We start from the raw sequence: 13,704 nt of genomic DNA, 5'->3' as shown, positions 1-13,704 counted from the left end.
AATATTTATATCACCCTGAAATTCATATGTTGAAATCCTAATACTGAAGGTGATAGCATCAGGAAGTGAGACTTTGGGTGATTAGATCATGAAATTAGAGCCCTCATACCTGGATTAGTGCCCTTAAAAGAGACTCAAACAGATCTCTCACTCCTCATCCATTCTGCCATGAGAGGACTTCTGCCATGTGAGAGGACTCAGAATAAAAGAAGTCCATAAATGAACCAGAACTATGAGAAATAAGTTTCTGTTCTTTACAAAACACTCAGTTTATGACATCCTGTTATACTAATCTGAACGGACCAAGATACATATCTACCACTATTGTAATAAACAGAATTGTTTCACTGCCCCCAAATTGTCAGTGTTCTACCTATTTATCTCTCCTTCTCCTCTAACCTCTGGCAACCACTGATCCTTTCAAGGTGTCCATAATTCTGCTTTTTTCATAATGTCATACAGTTGGAATTACATAGTTTGTAGCCTTTTTGGATTGGTTACTTTCATATGCATTTGTTTCCTCCATGTCTTTTCATGGCTTGAAAGCTCTTTTTTTTTTTTTTTTAAATGCAGAATAATCTTTCATTGTTTGGATATACTGCAGTTTGTTTATCCATTCACCTACCGAAGGACATCTTGGTTGCCTCCAAGTTTTGGTTATTATGAGTAAAACTGCTGTAATCATTTGTGTGCAGGTTTCTGTGTGGACATAAGTTTTCAGCTTCTTTGGGTAAATACCGAGGAGCACGATTGCTGGATTGTATGGTAAGAGTATATTTAGTTTTGTAAGAAATTACCAAACTGTCTTCCAAAGTGGCTGTACCATTTTGAACTCCCACCAACAATAAGTGATAATTCCTGTTGGTTTACATACTCACCATCATTTAGTGATGTCAGTTGTGAATTTTTGCCGTTCTCGTAGGTATGTTCTCTTTGTTGTTTTAATGTGAAGCTGACTAATGGCATACAATGTTGAGCACCTTCTCATATGCTTATTTGTAATCTGCATATCCTCTTCAGTGAAGCATCTGTTTGGGTCTTTTGTCCATTTTGTTTTTCTCTTATTGTTGAGTTTGAAGACTTTGTCGTATATTTTAAATAACACTTTATCAGAAATGTTTTTTGCAAATATATATTTTTTTCCAGTACGTGGCTTGTGTTCTCATTCTCTTGAAATCTTGATTGAGTTTTTAATTTATCCTGAATCATTTTTCATATTATTTATTAGTTTTCAAATCAATATTGTATTGACAGTGATAATGAATATAAATGTTTCTTTGTAATGCTTAGTTAGGCAGGACTAGACAATTCGTCCACTATTGATTTGTATATGTAAGTATACTACAATTATATCCTAAATAGGGACAGAACAGAAGTTGATATATCTTAAACATTTGGGTGGAAATTAAAACTCTAGTAATTTGGCAAGAGTTGGATTATGCTCACCTCAGTCTGTATAAACATCAATAACTTAGAATAATATAGGTCTATAAGCCAACAACATTTTACAGATATCTTTTTAGCGTTTCAGAACAAAGTCATGTGAAAATCACTCAGATTAAGTTCTAAGCCTCAAAATGGGTGGCTTTCAAGCATCAGGCCAATTAAGTTTAGAATTAAGTGTGGTTTTGAAACCTTTGGAAATCATAACTCCTGGAAGAATTTTTTCTTTCATAGTAAAAGCATATATCTGGGTGTGTATTTCTAATCTATAAATTATCTGGAGAGTGATAGAGGAAAGAGAACCATAGATCTGCTCTGTACTTACTGATACTTTGGAAGCAATATCCGTGATGGTGCAGAAGATAGCCAATTAATGGCTTTTGTGGTTTGCTAAATGCCTGAGTAAAATTGAGGTGTTTAATAACCACAAAAGCCCTTTACTGCTACTAGTTCTAAGACTCCAATTGCAATTCATAGTCTATACCAGCATTAAAGCTGGTATAACAAACCCAGGAAAGAGAATGTCTCTAAAACATTCTCTTTCTCTTAAGAGGGTTTGTTAATACTATTTTTTAAATCTTTAAAAAAAAATTTTTTTCTATGTATCTCAGAGACTTCACATCTAAGAAATACATAGAATGAGATGGCTTGCAAAGAAAACTGTTATCTGTGTGTCTTATGAAGAAATTATTATATAAATGAACAAGGAGATAGCACTTTTCCAAATGCACCTAGGACCTTAATCATTTGTATTTTGATTCTACAGTAGGAAAGTAAAATTCAGTACCCTGCCCTTCTGCTGATATCCACAACAGACTTCTTCCTGAGAAAGTCTGGTGGAGATACCTCAGAGATTATTCAGTTGGATCATCAGAAACACTTTTTTTATTTTCCACATCTGATAACTAGGCCAGAAATGCCTTGTTGAAAGGGACAAAACTAGTTAAGAGTAAAACTTGAATTCTTTCCTCATTCTATCCTTCACTGTTTCGTGTCTGGACTGCTATCAAAGTCTTCTAAAGTAATTCTGTTTCTGTAGACAAACTGAATGACATTCCTCCAGCTCTAGTAACTCATCCATGTTCCTGAGGGATCTTTCCAAAGCCTGCTCATGGTGATGCCAATCTGAGAGTACTAATTGTCTTGAGAACACAAAGCTTCAGTCTCCCAACCTATGCTCCATCCACACACCCTTCTACTGTCCACTTCAGACATGATATTTTTGTAATATCATTAACTATTCTCTTGCCCTATCATTTTTTCTGTTATGGCTTCATAACTTTATACATAGAAATCTGGCCGAATTGTCCTCTAACTTTTCACCTTTTTTTTTTTTTTTTGATCCCTAGAAGCCTTCATGTAAAGATATTTATTTTTTCCTTTTATGATTAACAACTATGTCTTTTGTCTCCTTTATGTTTTCTTAACCAGGGTTCTTAAAGATTTGTATGTCTGCCCAGAAGATAGGCTGCTCACATAGGAGAGAGTCATATCACACCTTAGAAATCCCCAAACTAAAAAGGCTCCTTGTTGAGAAACAACATCTGATTTCCTTTTTAAGAACGGAGAGAGACAAGAAGGAGACTCACATTCACTACCTTTCGCATCTCAGTGATGACACCACCAAATTGGTTGCACAGATCAAAAATCTAGGAGTCACCTTTGAGACCACATTTTTAATAACTCTTCATATCTAATTTATCAGCAATCTTTGCCAGTTCTGCCTGCAACTATATCTGCAGTTATTTAATGGCTGTTTCTCCCCACTACTTTCCATGGTAACAGTGGGGATGACTGCAGCAGCCAATGTATATACTGCTATAATAGTGTCTTAACCCCTCTCCCAGGTTCCACTTCAGTTAGACTTTCCTCATAGCAGCTGAAATATCCTCTTTAGCGTAAGGACAAGAAGGACTTCCATGATCTAGCCCCTGTCTGCTTATCTAACCTAATACCATTCTCTTTCTTGCTCACTAAATTCTCGATAGACATGCACTTGCATTCTCGCTGGTCATTAAAAGAGGCTCTGCTCCTTCCTGGCTCACTACCTTTGCAGTCCAGCTACCTGGAAGACTAGTGATCCAGGTCCTCATATGACAGGCTCATTTTCTTGTAAAATCTCAGTTCCCGTATTACCTCTTCAGAGAGACTGTGGCTGACTTCTCTTCTAAGCCAATTTCTACGCTTCCTTGGCCATGTTGCCCTGTTCTTTTTTTTATAGCATTTTACTGTCTGAAATATACTTGCTTATTTCCTTTGTTTGCTTTCTTTGGATCTATTTCCCTACATTAGAATGTAAGCTCAGTGAGGACTCTCTTGTTTACTATATCTTCAGTACCTGGGACAAATATATAAACAAATAAGTGTATTTAATACATTTAATCTACATAATATTAATATATTTAATAATAATATATTTTTCCCTGAGCCAAGCGATAAAACAGTCCAAATGCTCCCTTTCTCAGTTCTTCGTCTTGTTATTTCTATAACAAGGTTCAACAGACACTCTGCTTTCTGTCCCCAGTACTAAATGGTATGAGTCTGTGCCAGGGGTACTGTAGGTCTTTAGAATAGAATAAGAATCTCACCTTCAGACAAAGGACAGGAACATTATAAATAATATACAGATGTTGCCTGATGCTACATTTTATAGGAAACGAAAGAAAACTGAAACTCCTTTGGCTATCTTCACCTCTTGAGACCCTATAATTTCCCTATTTGAGATGAAAGCAAATCAGATTATAACCTCAATACAGAGCACATAACTAATGTTGATGAATTCTAGAGCATGTTCTTAATGGAACGATTAAATGGCTCCTTTCTCCCAATTGGAGTATGCAGAATAAATTCTAAAAATGTTTGAGGAAAGGGGTTAGGGAAAGATTGTGACCTAAATGCCAATTCTTGATACCACTCTCCCCAGTCTTTAATGAGAAGACTTGATACAAGCATCTTGGTACAGAGGCTGAATGGTCTTGAAGTACCTGACATCGGACGTGGTTCCAAGAAAGCAGGCATTTCCTTTATTCGTTGAGATGCAGGGTTAGAGAGCTGAGAAGATCCAAGATCTGAAAGGAGCCTTGGACAAGAACCAGCAATCCCGTGGTTGTTGGAGGATTTAGTGGTGATTCTGACTACCTGGTATGTTATGTTCATTGTGTGGAGGAAGGAAAGAGGGTTTGCCTTATTCAACTGACTCAAGTGCTCTTGAAGAGAGCTATGAAGATGCCCTGTGGAATTACGGAATCTTGGGAGAAGCTAAAGACAGAGAGTTGTCCAATTCCCCTTTCAGAGAAGTGGCCCAGTATGCCAGCTGCTCTGCATGGGCCCACCCCAGGTCTTCCTTGCTAAGACAAAGAGGCTACAACATAATACCTTTTTGGATGCTGAATGAATCCACTTCACAGATATGCGTATATAATTTATCAGCCATTGCAAGACCTTAGCAAATTATGGAAGACAAACAACTGAATAATCCAATAGGTGGTTCCCACTGAGGCAAAACCAATGGAAGCAAAGAAAGGAATAAAGGTTACACATTCAGGTCTTCAAATTCTAGTCTCCGTTCTTTTCACTTTTCAATTATGACTGATTTCATGAGGCCAGTTGAGAAATTTTACATCACATTTTAACATGTAGTTTTCCATTTTTTTTTTCAAATGCTTCTTTTACTCTGTTGCACTCATATGATATCATAAGTCCATTACTTCAGTTACTGACCATGAAACTAAAGTTTTCATTAACCATTACTTTCTTTCTCTTCCTAAGTATCTAGTAGCTGGCATCCTTACTTAACATCCTTCACCCTAGCTGGATACTTTCACTCTTGCTTGCCTTTGCTCATCTTCAGTGCTTTATTCTTTCTCATCTGGTAAATGATTCTGCTCTCCTCCAATACATTGTTTAAAAAGCGGCACTTTCATTATTTTTAAGGACGACTCTATTTAAATATGATTAAATATTCAGGAAGAATAATATGCAAAGATTTTTTTAAGAATAAATTTGGAGGTCACTAGAAACTGCCAAATAAAAAGATAACTCTAAAATATCTATGCACAGCATATTTTATACTCTTTTCAAAGAATTTTTTAACAGTTAGCATGACTGAGTAGGTTGTCATTTTCCTGATTAAATGATACAGTCTTAAGTAATCATTACAACATTTTTATTTGGGAGAAAGCAAAGGAGAATTTCTAGGAGAGATTTTTCTGATGAGACACCTACCTCAACTAATACGTTTCTTTCTTAAGCAGAAATGTAGAGTTTAATTTTTTTTAAATAAAACAAACAAACCAAAAGTATTAGCCACCAAAACATTAGTGAAGTATTGAGAATAAGTTATTTTTTAAACCAACAAAAAGAATCAAAGCCGATTTGAGCAGACACTGATTCAGAGAATATTTAAAAGGCTTCTCTCTAGGGAGAAAGGGGAGGTAGGCAGGGTAAAAAGAGTCAAATATGTAGTAACAGAAAAAAATCTACCTATGGGAGGTGAACACACAGTGTAAATATATGTATGTCTTACTGTTAAAATGTACAGCTAAAACATTGGATTTTATTAACCAATGTCACCGTAAAAACTAAATAAAACTTTAAAAATATTTTTAAAAATTAAATAAATAAAAGGCTTTTCTCTTTGCCTAGGTATTTTTTAGAAATGGTGCCTGCTCTGACATTTTATGACCAGTGTAGGGATGTCATCATCTATATCTACTTAAACTCTCCTGATTCGGGGGCTTTCCTCTACTGTATCTCCAGCACCTACATCAGTGCCTTGCACTTACTTGCTGCTCAGAAATACTTTGAATAAATAAAAGGATGATTTATTATAGCAAAACTTCAGGCACTTTTTAAAAATCTGGCTGGTTAGGTTCATTACTATCTTGAATATGTAAATTTCCATGTCTAAGAGAAGGCCTGGAATTTCAAGGTTGTTGATAAAAATCAGTCACATGAGCCATATCCTATATCAATGCATGGAATTGTCATGCACAGAATTTGCACTCTCCTCTAAAGGTATCCTTATCATGATGATTTATTTGTTAAGAAGAATTTGGGCCCATTGGATCAGTGTACCAATAATCATCATCAATTCTGTGTTAACAGAGTTCATTTTTTGTACTTGTAAATTAAATTAGATATAATTTGCCAAAGTATTAAATTAATGACTATTGCAACTTAAAATGCAAATAGAGTTCCTGTATCATGTGCATAGTAACTTGCCAAGAAAATTTACTAAATAAAATATAGTTATTTTGATTCTACCTTAAAAAAAATGAAACTCGGTATTTGTAGAAAACAGCCCAGATCTCTCATTTAATGTTATCTAAATATTTATCTGCCACCCTAAATTTAACCTGAGGTAGAGACCGACTTGATAACCTTGGATGGGTGGCAGTATAACACCTAACACATGAGTCCTTCGGTGCTCATTCCAGAGGTCCTGGTTCCTGGGCCTCATATATCAGTGGCCAATGTTTACTATGGTAAAATAAAATAGAAAACAAACCTTTCTAATAGTCCTGCAAAATATCTACATAAACTCTGTAGAGTTATTATCTTATTTTTGAAGGTTGTTACACAGTGTGCAATATGACTTTGGTAATGGAAAAGAGAAAACGTTCTTGAATGACAGAAATTATACTAGTTCTATACAGAAAATCGCAACATTTTTACTTGATGATATTCAATCTCCTTTGATAAGTAACCTTTATAAAACCTTTATACTGACCTCATGCATCAAGCAGATTCTTAATAAATCTTAATTGACTGTTTTTTGAACGCATTTTGTTAATGAGTTTTTCTGGTCTCTAGCCTGGGCTGATTAAAACTCACCTTGTGTTGGCTAAGAAATGTTATCTAATAGTCTAAAATGTTTTGCTAAATAATATTCAGCATGGCACTAGTTTTATGAAAGAACCTTCTACCCATTCCAGCACAGCCACAGAGTTGATATTCGCACAGGACCCATCACTTCCAACATTTTCTTGCTTGTTACACTGGTAAAAGTGTCCTAACCTAGCTGTTTGTAAAGGCTAAAGGAATCCCAGGTCTCTTTGTCATGGCTCAGATGGGTTACCGTCTGCATTTCATTCTCCCCTGATGTCGTCTGATAGTCTTGGCATCAGTAAAGCCAAATATAAGTTCACTTGTAACCAGTGGTTATAATCACAGTTTTAAACGTGCAGCATCATAGTCTCAGAGGAGGGGATTTGGCAGGAAAATAGTCTCCCACTGTGCCCCCAGGTTGCCTGTCTACACCTGTCATTACCTGGCATCTATTCGCAAGTAAAATAATCTTCCCAATTTGTTTTTGGGCAAAATGCCATTATAGCAGATGGACATGAGTGTATGTAACTAGGAAGTTATGCATATACATTAAATATGCGGCCTATGAGCATGAGTCCTTTCTAGGAACATCCAAACATCTGTCTGCTCTGAGCTTTTGTGTATCATGTTTACACCATATGCCAACACGGAGGGGGGGGGCCTTGTCGAAAATGCAAAAAGGAGCACTCATGAATTTCATGAAAATCGTTTCATAGAGAGAATATGCCTCACTCTGAGCAAAAGGAACATACAAGTATTGTGAATATCTTTGTTATTATTTCTAGATATCAAATTTTAAAAACTAATTTTGGCAGCAAAAGAGCAAAATTTTTGGATATTATAAGAGAATTAAAATTTGGATCAATTCTTAAAATGTCTTTGTATGATATGCTTATTTAGGCCTTGATAGAGTTATTTAAAGTTTCACCATTACTTATTGAGTCACTATTGTCTGAAATCAAAGCTGCATCAAACCAATCAGCATTTTTAAAGGCAGCCTTATAACTCATCTTGCAAGGTATGGAGTATTTTTAGCATTTGTATGTTTTATTTACTGCAGGTATACCCCAAATTTGTAAAACATTCTTTATTATTTGAAGCATGGAATCTCAGTAATTTAGAATCCTATCTGAAATAATATTAAGATTTGTCTATAAATATAAGTTTCATTTTTTTAAACAAGAATATTGTCATCATAATATGGTTATACTTTATTTTTAAAATTTTGGAATTTCCAGTTCTGCATACAAATTAAAGGAATATATTATTTTATTTTAATATTTATTTACTTCAAAATGACTATAATTTTTTTCATCCTGAATTGTCATAACTTTACCTTCTTTGTCTTATGAACTTTTCACAAACCTAGGTGATTATATCTTTTTTCTTTCTCAAGGTTTTTTTCAATATTAAAATATTAAATAAATAATAAAATATAAAAATACAGATTATTATATTACTGTTTATGAACTTATATTTTCACTTTTCAATAAATACCTGTTTTAGGAAATTTAACATACAATTTAAAAAGCCATAAAACAACAAACCATCCATTTCTATATATATATATTTTATGACTCCAGAATCATAGAAGTCAGTACTACTCAAATGAACTAATATGTAGAATATTTCTGATAAGGTAACATTTACAAAGTAAACTTGGAATATTTTATTTACTAAGTATCTTTCAGATTTTATATAACTGAATAATCAGTAATACATGCAAAATTAAATTTCAACAGTGTGTTCTAGCTCAGCCAGACTCATGTACTAGTTATGAAAGATTAATTCAAAGTTAGATCTGTGCTTAATGAAGGGTGGAAATAAGTCCTACGATATAAAATTATAGACTTTGGTGGTTAGAAAATTACGTTTATGTTATAAAAATAATACAAAAGATATATTTAGTCTAGAGACTCGATTTTCAACTATCTCTACATTTGGGCATTTAAAAAAGTATAACTTCTGTATTTGAAACATTTAGCTACTTCATTACTATAAATACAGTGGTATATGTATTTTGATTGTCTAATTAGGAAATTAAAGTTTAAAATATTAAAAGACCTGATCATTTAACATGTAATGATACAAACATTGCAATTAACAAGTCAACTGATTATCTTCAATGATACAAATTTGCATAAAAGTATGATTAGAAAATTTGGCACTACACTATTTTACTGTTCTCTTATGTAATCTATGCTTCAATTATCACAAATGTGTGCAGACGACATTCAAATTTACTCCATCAACCTGGATTTGAATTTCTAAGGTAGCCCTTAATGTCTCTTTGGCATTTTAAGCTTAAGATGATCAAGGTCAACTATAAAATTTTTCGCCTCCAACCTTTTTTTTCTTCATTTCTTCTTTTCTCTAGTAAATGGTGTTGTTATAATCCTAGTCATGTCTGCACCTAAAAACTTCTTTTGTTCCTGTATCTCTCAATCATAACTCAACTTCTCACTAAAGTGCTCTTAAGTTTCTTATGGTTGCCCATATTCTCTCCTATCCCACAACACACATGCACACAGCCTCTTCATTATTATCACAATTAATCTACACCAACCAATCATTCTAATCTCCAGCCCAAAATACATTTTGGGTTTGTTCACTCTGTGACTTATATTTTCTTATTAAGTGAAGTGTTAAAAAAAAAAAAAGGGCAAATACAGTTTATTTTCTTAAAAAATATTGATTGTACCCTTTTGGCAATCATTAATCAATTTCATATTTAATCTGTATATAATCATTTTTAAGTAAGAGAATGGCAAGTACTTCAATTTAATCTGAGTTTGTGGAGGGAATAGGCTCCACCAGCCTCAACGTTAATGGATTTACCAAAGCTCTCAGCTTTGTAGTCTTAGGAACTTCATTTTATCCACACTCTTATGTTAGTTTGGGTTCTCCAAGAAGCAGATGAGAAACTGGGATTAAACGTGTAAGGATTTTATTAGGGAACAGTCTCTGTGACTAAAAAGAAAGAAAGAAAGAAAGAAAGACAGAAAGAAAGATAGAAAAATGAAAGAGAGAGAGAGAGAGAGAGGGAGAGAGAGAGAGGAAGAGTTCTTCTGGCTGGTCTTTCTTTCTGTCTTGTCTTCTTCTCTTCCTTCCTTCCTTCCTTTCCTTCCTTATGTCTTCCCTCTTCTTGGCGTCTTCCGAAGCCATTAGACAAGCATAAATATGTAGCAGGGAAGCTGGACGAGCCCTCACAACTGTGTAATATCTGACCCACAGAAAAGAAAGGTGAAAGCTTCTAGACTTTCCTGGTGCAATGACATTAAAAAGAAGTTTTTTTGTGATTATATAATGAATAAGGTTACACCTATATTATTATATTTCCTGATTCTGGCAAAAATATATATATATGCATCAATAATTTTTACATATATTGAATTCATTTGCAATTTTGTTAATTTTCATTCCAACCTTCAGTGTTACCAGTAATGAAAATTCATTCCTTTTTACAATTCATAAGGACTTTGAGAGTCTATGGTTCTTCTTAGACAAGCTGCGTAGATCCCCTTTCTTATTAGAAATATTGTATGGGGAAATTATGGAATTTTTATTTTAAGGTGGCCAGTCAGTTCACTCAGAAGTAGCAATTCATTATATTTCCTGATCCTAATAAAATAATAGACATGTTTACTTTTTAGTTTGGTTGTTTGAATGTGAAAATTCAGAGGTAAAAATTGAATAATATATGATTGATGAGAAACTGTGTAGCTCTCCTGTCAGCCAACTGTGTTGAGCCAATTATTATAATCAAATGCATAAGAAAATGAACATGAAAGAAATATGTTAAAAATAAGAAAATAAATGCTTTGAGTGACTACTACTTTTGCTTGTAATCAAAGCAGTTTTTTGAGCATGAGGTCAAGCCATGCACTAGAAATCTTTGTAGACTGAATACAACCCTGCCAATTTCTAGACAGAAGTGTCTGGCTGAGTGTACACAATTATTATTTAATGTCCCTATTACATATATAAGCAGAGCTAAACAGGCATCATTTGATGAGATAATAGACTTGATTTTTGGTCCCACAGCTAAGCCTCAAACATCATTTCTATTAGCTCACATTTCACAAATATTCCTAGTTTGAACTCCTAAACCTCTCTTCAACACTAGAAAATCCACTAAGTCAATTTTACTTAAACATATTTTTACTGAAAAAGAATTATTCACATTGGCCTTTTGGTAAAAATCCTTGCAGGAATTTTGGCCCTATCAAAAACATACATAGGCACATTTGGTCCACGCCAAAAAGATCCTTGATGTATGCTATAGTATTAACACATCAAGAATTGAGAGAGCCTATCTTCAACTTGCTGTACCCTGTGCATATCTCTACCTGTAGTACTCTTCCTCAATAATAATGGTTTATATAAATCCTACTCTTCTGCAACATTTGAATGCTCATCCATCTATCTAAACTTATGAGCCATTATTAGCTAGGCTACTGAGGCAAGCAGGGTTATTATTGGCAATCCAGCTGCAACACAATTATTGGACCAATAAAAATGATAATATTTTATGTATTAACAAACCAAATGTATAAATAAATATTGTGGGCTATTCATGCTCAGGAATGTTTTCTAAGCGTGAACATTTTGACTGGACCAAATATCAAAGACCATTTAGCATCAACCAAATAAACTTATAGATGTTTTGGCCCAAATATCTGCTAATTAGCAAAAAAAATTAGCTTTGTAATGTTTAACTAGGTGTGTGTATGTGCATGTGTGTGTTTAGTGTATTAGTAAAAGGAGAAACACTAAGACCAACACTTGTTTTTTTGAAGATAGAATTTATCTGTCGAAATGACTGATGCATTTCCACATTCATGAAGGGAGAGATAGTCCTTTAGACTTTGACTGAATCTCTGGTTACTACTGTGAAATTTGCCTTCTGCTATGGCTATTACTTTCTGTCAGTCCAATTCTACAATATAGAAAGTTCTTATTTTTAAACATTGCTCATCAAGTCATTTGATTGGATTTCATAGCTCCCCAGTTATCTGAAACTGTGCCTTACTATTTGTACTTTTTTAATGATTTCAATACATCTTCAATATCTACTTTGGGCCTTGAGATTGTCCCTTTTGGGTTTATGTTTCAGGAGTTATATGAGTATCGTGCAGTTATTCTAGTTGTTTTTTTAGTAATTCTTTTGTTAGCAATCATAACTTTGGTACGTTCCAAGATCTTGTTCTATATTGCTGTTTTTCTTTTTCTGGCAAGCACATGAAGTGATAGCCCCACAAATCTCACCTGATTTTTTGCTGAGGACTTACTTCCTTGATAAAAGAAGGAACTTCAGTTTCTCTATGTAAAAATAAGAATTTAAAGGATATACGATTTTATATCACTTTAGATTTTTATATACAAGACTCCAGAAAATAAATGAAAAATTTCCTTTTTTACTATTTGTTAAGCTCCAAGAACCCCATGCCCCATTTTAACTCAACAAGTCATGTTTTTCCCTTCTAGGACTACAATGATGAAATTCGTCAAGAACAACTACGTGAATTATCTTACTTAAATGGCTCAGAGGACTCTGGTCGTGGCAGAGGTATTAGAGGCAGAGGAATCAGAATAGCTCCCACAACTCCTTCAAGGTACATTAGTTTTTATTTTAAGTAAATTAACAGCCAGTGAGGATGGCAATCTTGTACTGGCCTGCTCTGTGGCATAATCATGATAAAGAAAAAACATAATATCAGCCACGATAACCACCACCACCAGAAAAACAATAATACATGCTTTTATAGTACATAAGAACTTTCATAAATTAACTCATCAAATCTTCCATTCTAGAATTAATTATTTACAGGTGAATAATTCAGTTACAGAAAGGTGTAAGGAACTTGCCCAAGGTCACACAGACAGGTTGACTCCAGAATGAACTACTGTCCTGAGAAAATAAGAGGAACAATCCCAAAACGTTCTACTTTTTGGTTCTGTCCCCAGGTTAAGGTATGCAGGTGATACAGTCATTTGTCTTTTGGACCAGGATAACCTTGCCTGAAGAGAAAGTTATAAATTGTGTCTGTGCCTTAAGTGGTCCTTGAATTGATATAGCCTTCTTGGATAGGTAGGGAGATGTGTGATGGTGACAGGAAGATAGATGATCGAAAGATAGAAAGATGAAAGAAAGGTAGGTAGATAGATTAGATATAGATGGTAGATATATAGACGATAGATGATGATGATAGATAGATAGATGATAGATAGGTAGGTATGTAGGTAGGTAGATAGATAGATAGATAGATAGATAGATAGATAGATAGATAGATAGACAGATAGACAGATAATATATGTATAACACCAGTACAGAAATCCAGAAGCACACCTCTTACTGGCAGATGGTAAGAGTATTTAAAGTTTAGTTACATTTGACTTTGCAATGTCTTTGGTCATCAGAGAACATTCGTT

At 34.1% G+C, this 13,704-nt stretch overlaps 1 protein-coding gene across 24 annotated transcripts in view; it reads left to right on the top strand.

Annotated features, from left to right (window-relative positions):
* Positions 1 to 13,704, top strand: part of KHDRBS2 (KH RNA binding domain containing, signal transduction associated 2) — a 507,385-nt gene that overhangs the window by 294,852 nt on the left and 198,829 nt on the right. For all 24 annotated transcript variants that reach the window (XR_004950415.1, XR_004950417.1, XR_004950414.1 and 21 more), the window contains one exon: positions 12,760 to 12,887. Coding sequence is in view for 5 of the 24 variants with exons in the window: in XM_036219037.1 (XP_036074930.1) it covers positions 12,760 to 12,887 (128 nt within the window). In the remaining 19 variants the exon portion in view is untranslated. The remainder of the gene's footprint in view (positions 1 to 12,759; positions 12,888 to 13,704) is intronic.

Source organism: Rousettus aegyptiacus, unplaced genomic scaffold (assembly GCF_014176215.1).
Source record: "Rousettus aegyptiacus isolate mRouAeg1 unplaced genomic scaffold, mRouAeg1.p scaffold_m13_p_1, whole genome shotgun sequence".
In the NCBI taxonomy this organism is placed as follows: domain Eukaryota; kingdom Metazoa; phylum Chordata; class Mammalia; order Chiroptera; family Pteropodidae; genus Rousettus; species Rousettus aegyptiacus.
This window is presented reverse-complemented; position numbering and strand designations above follow the sequence as displayed.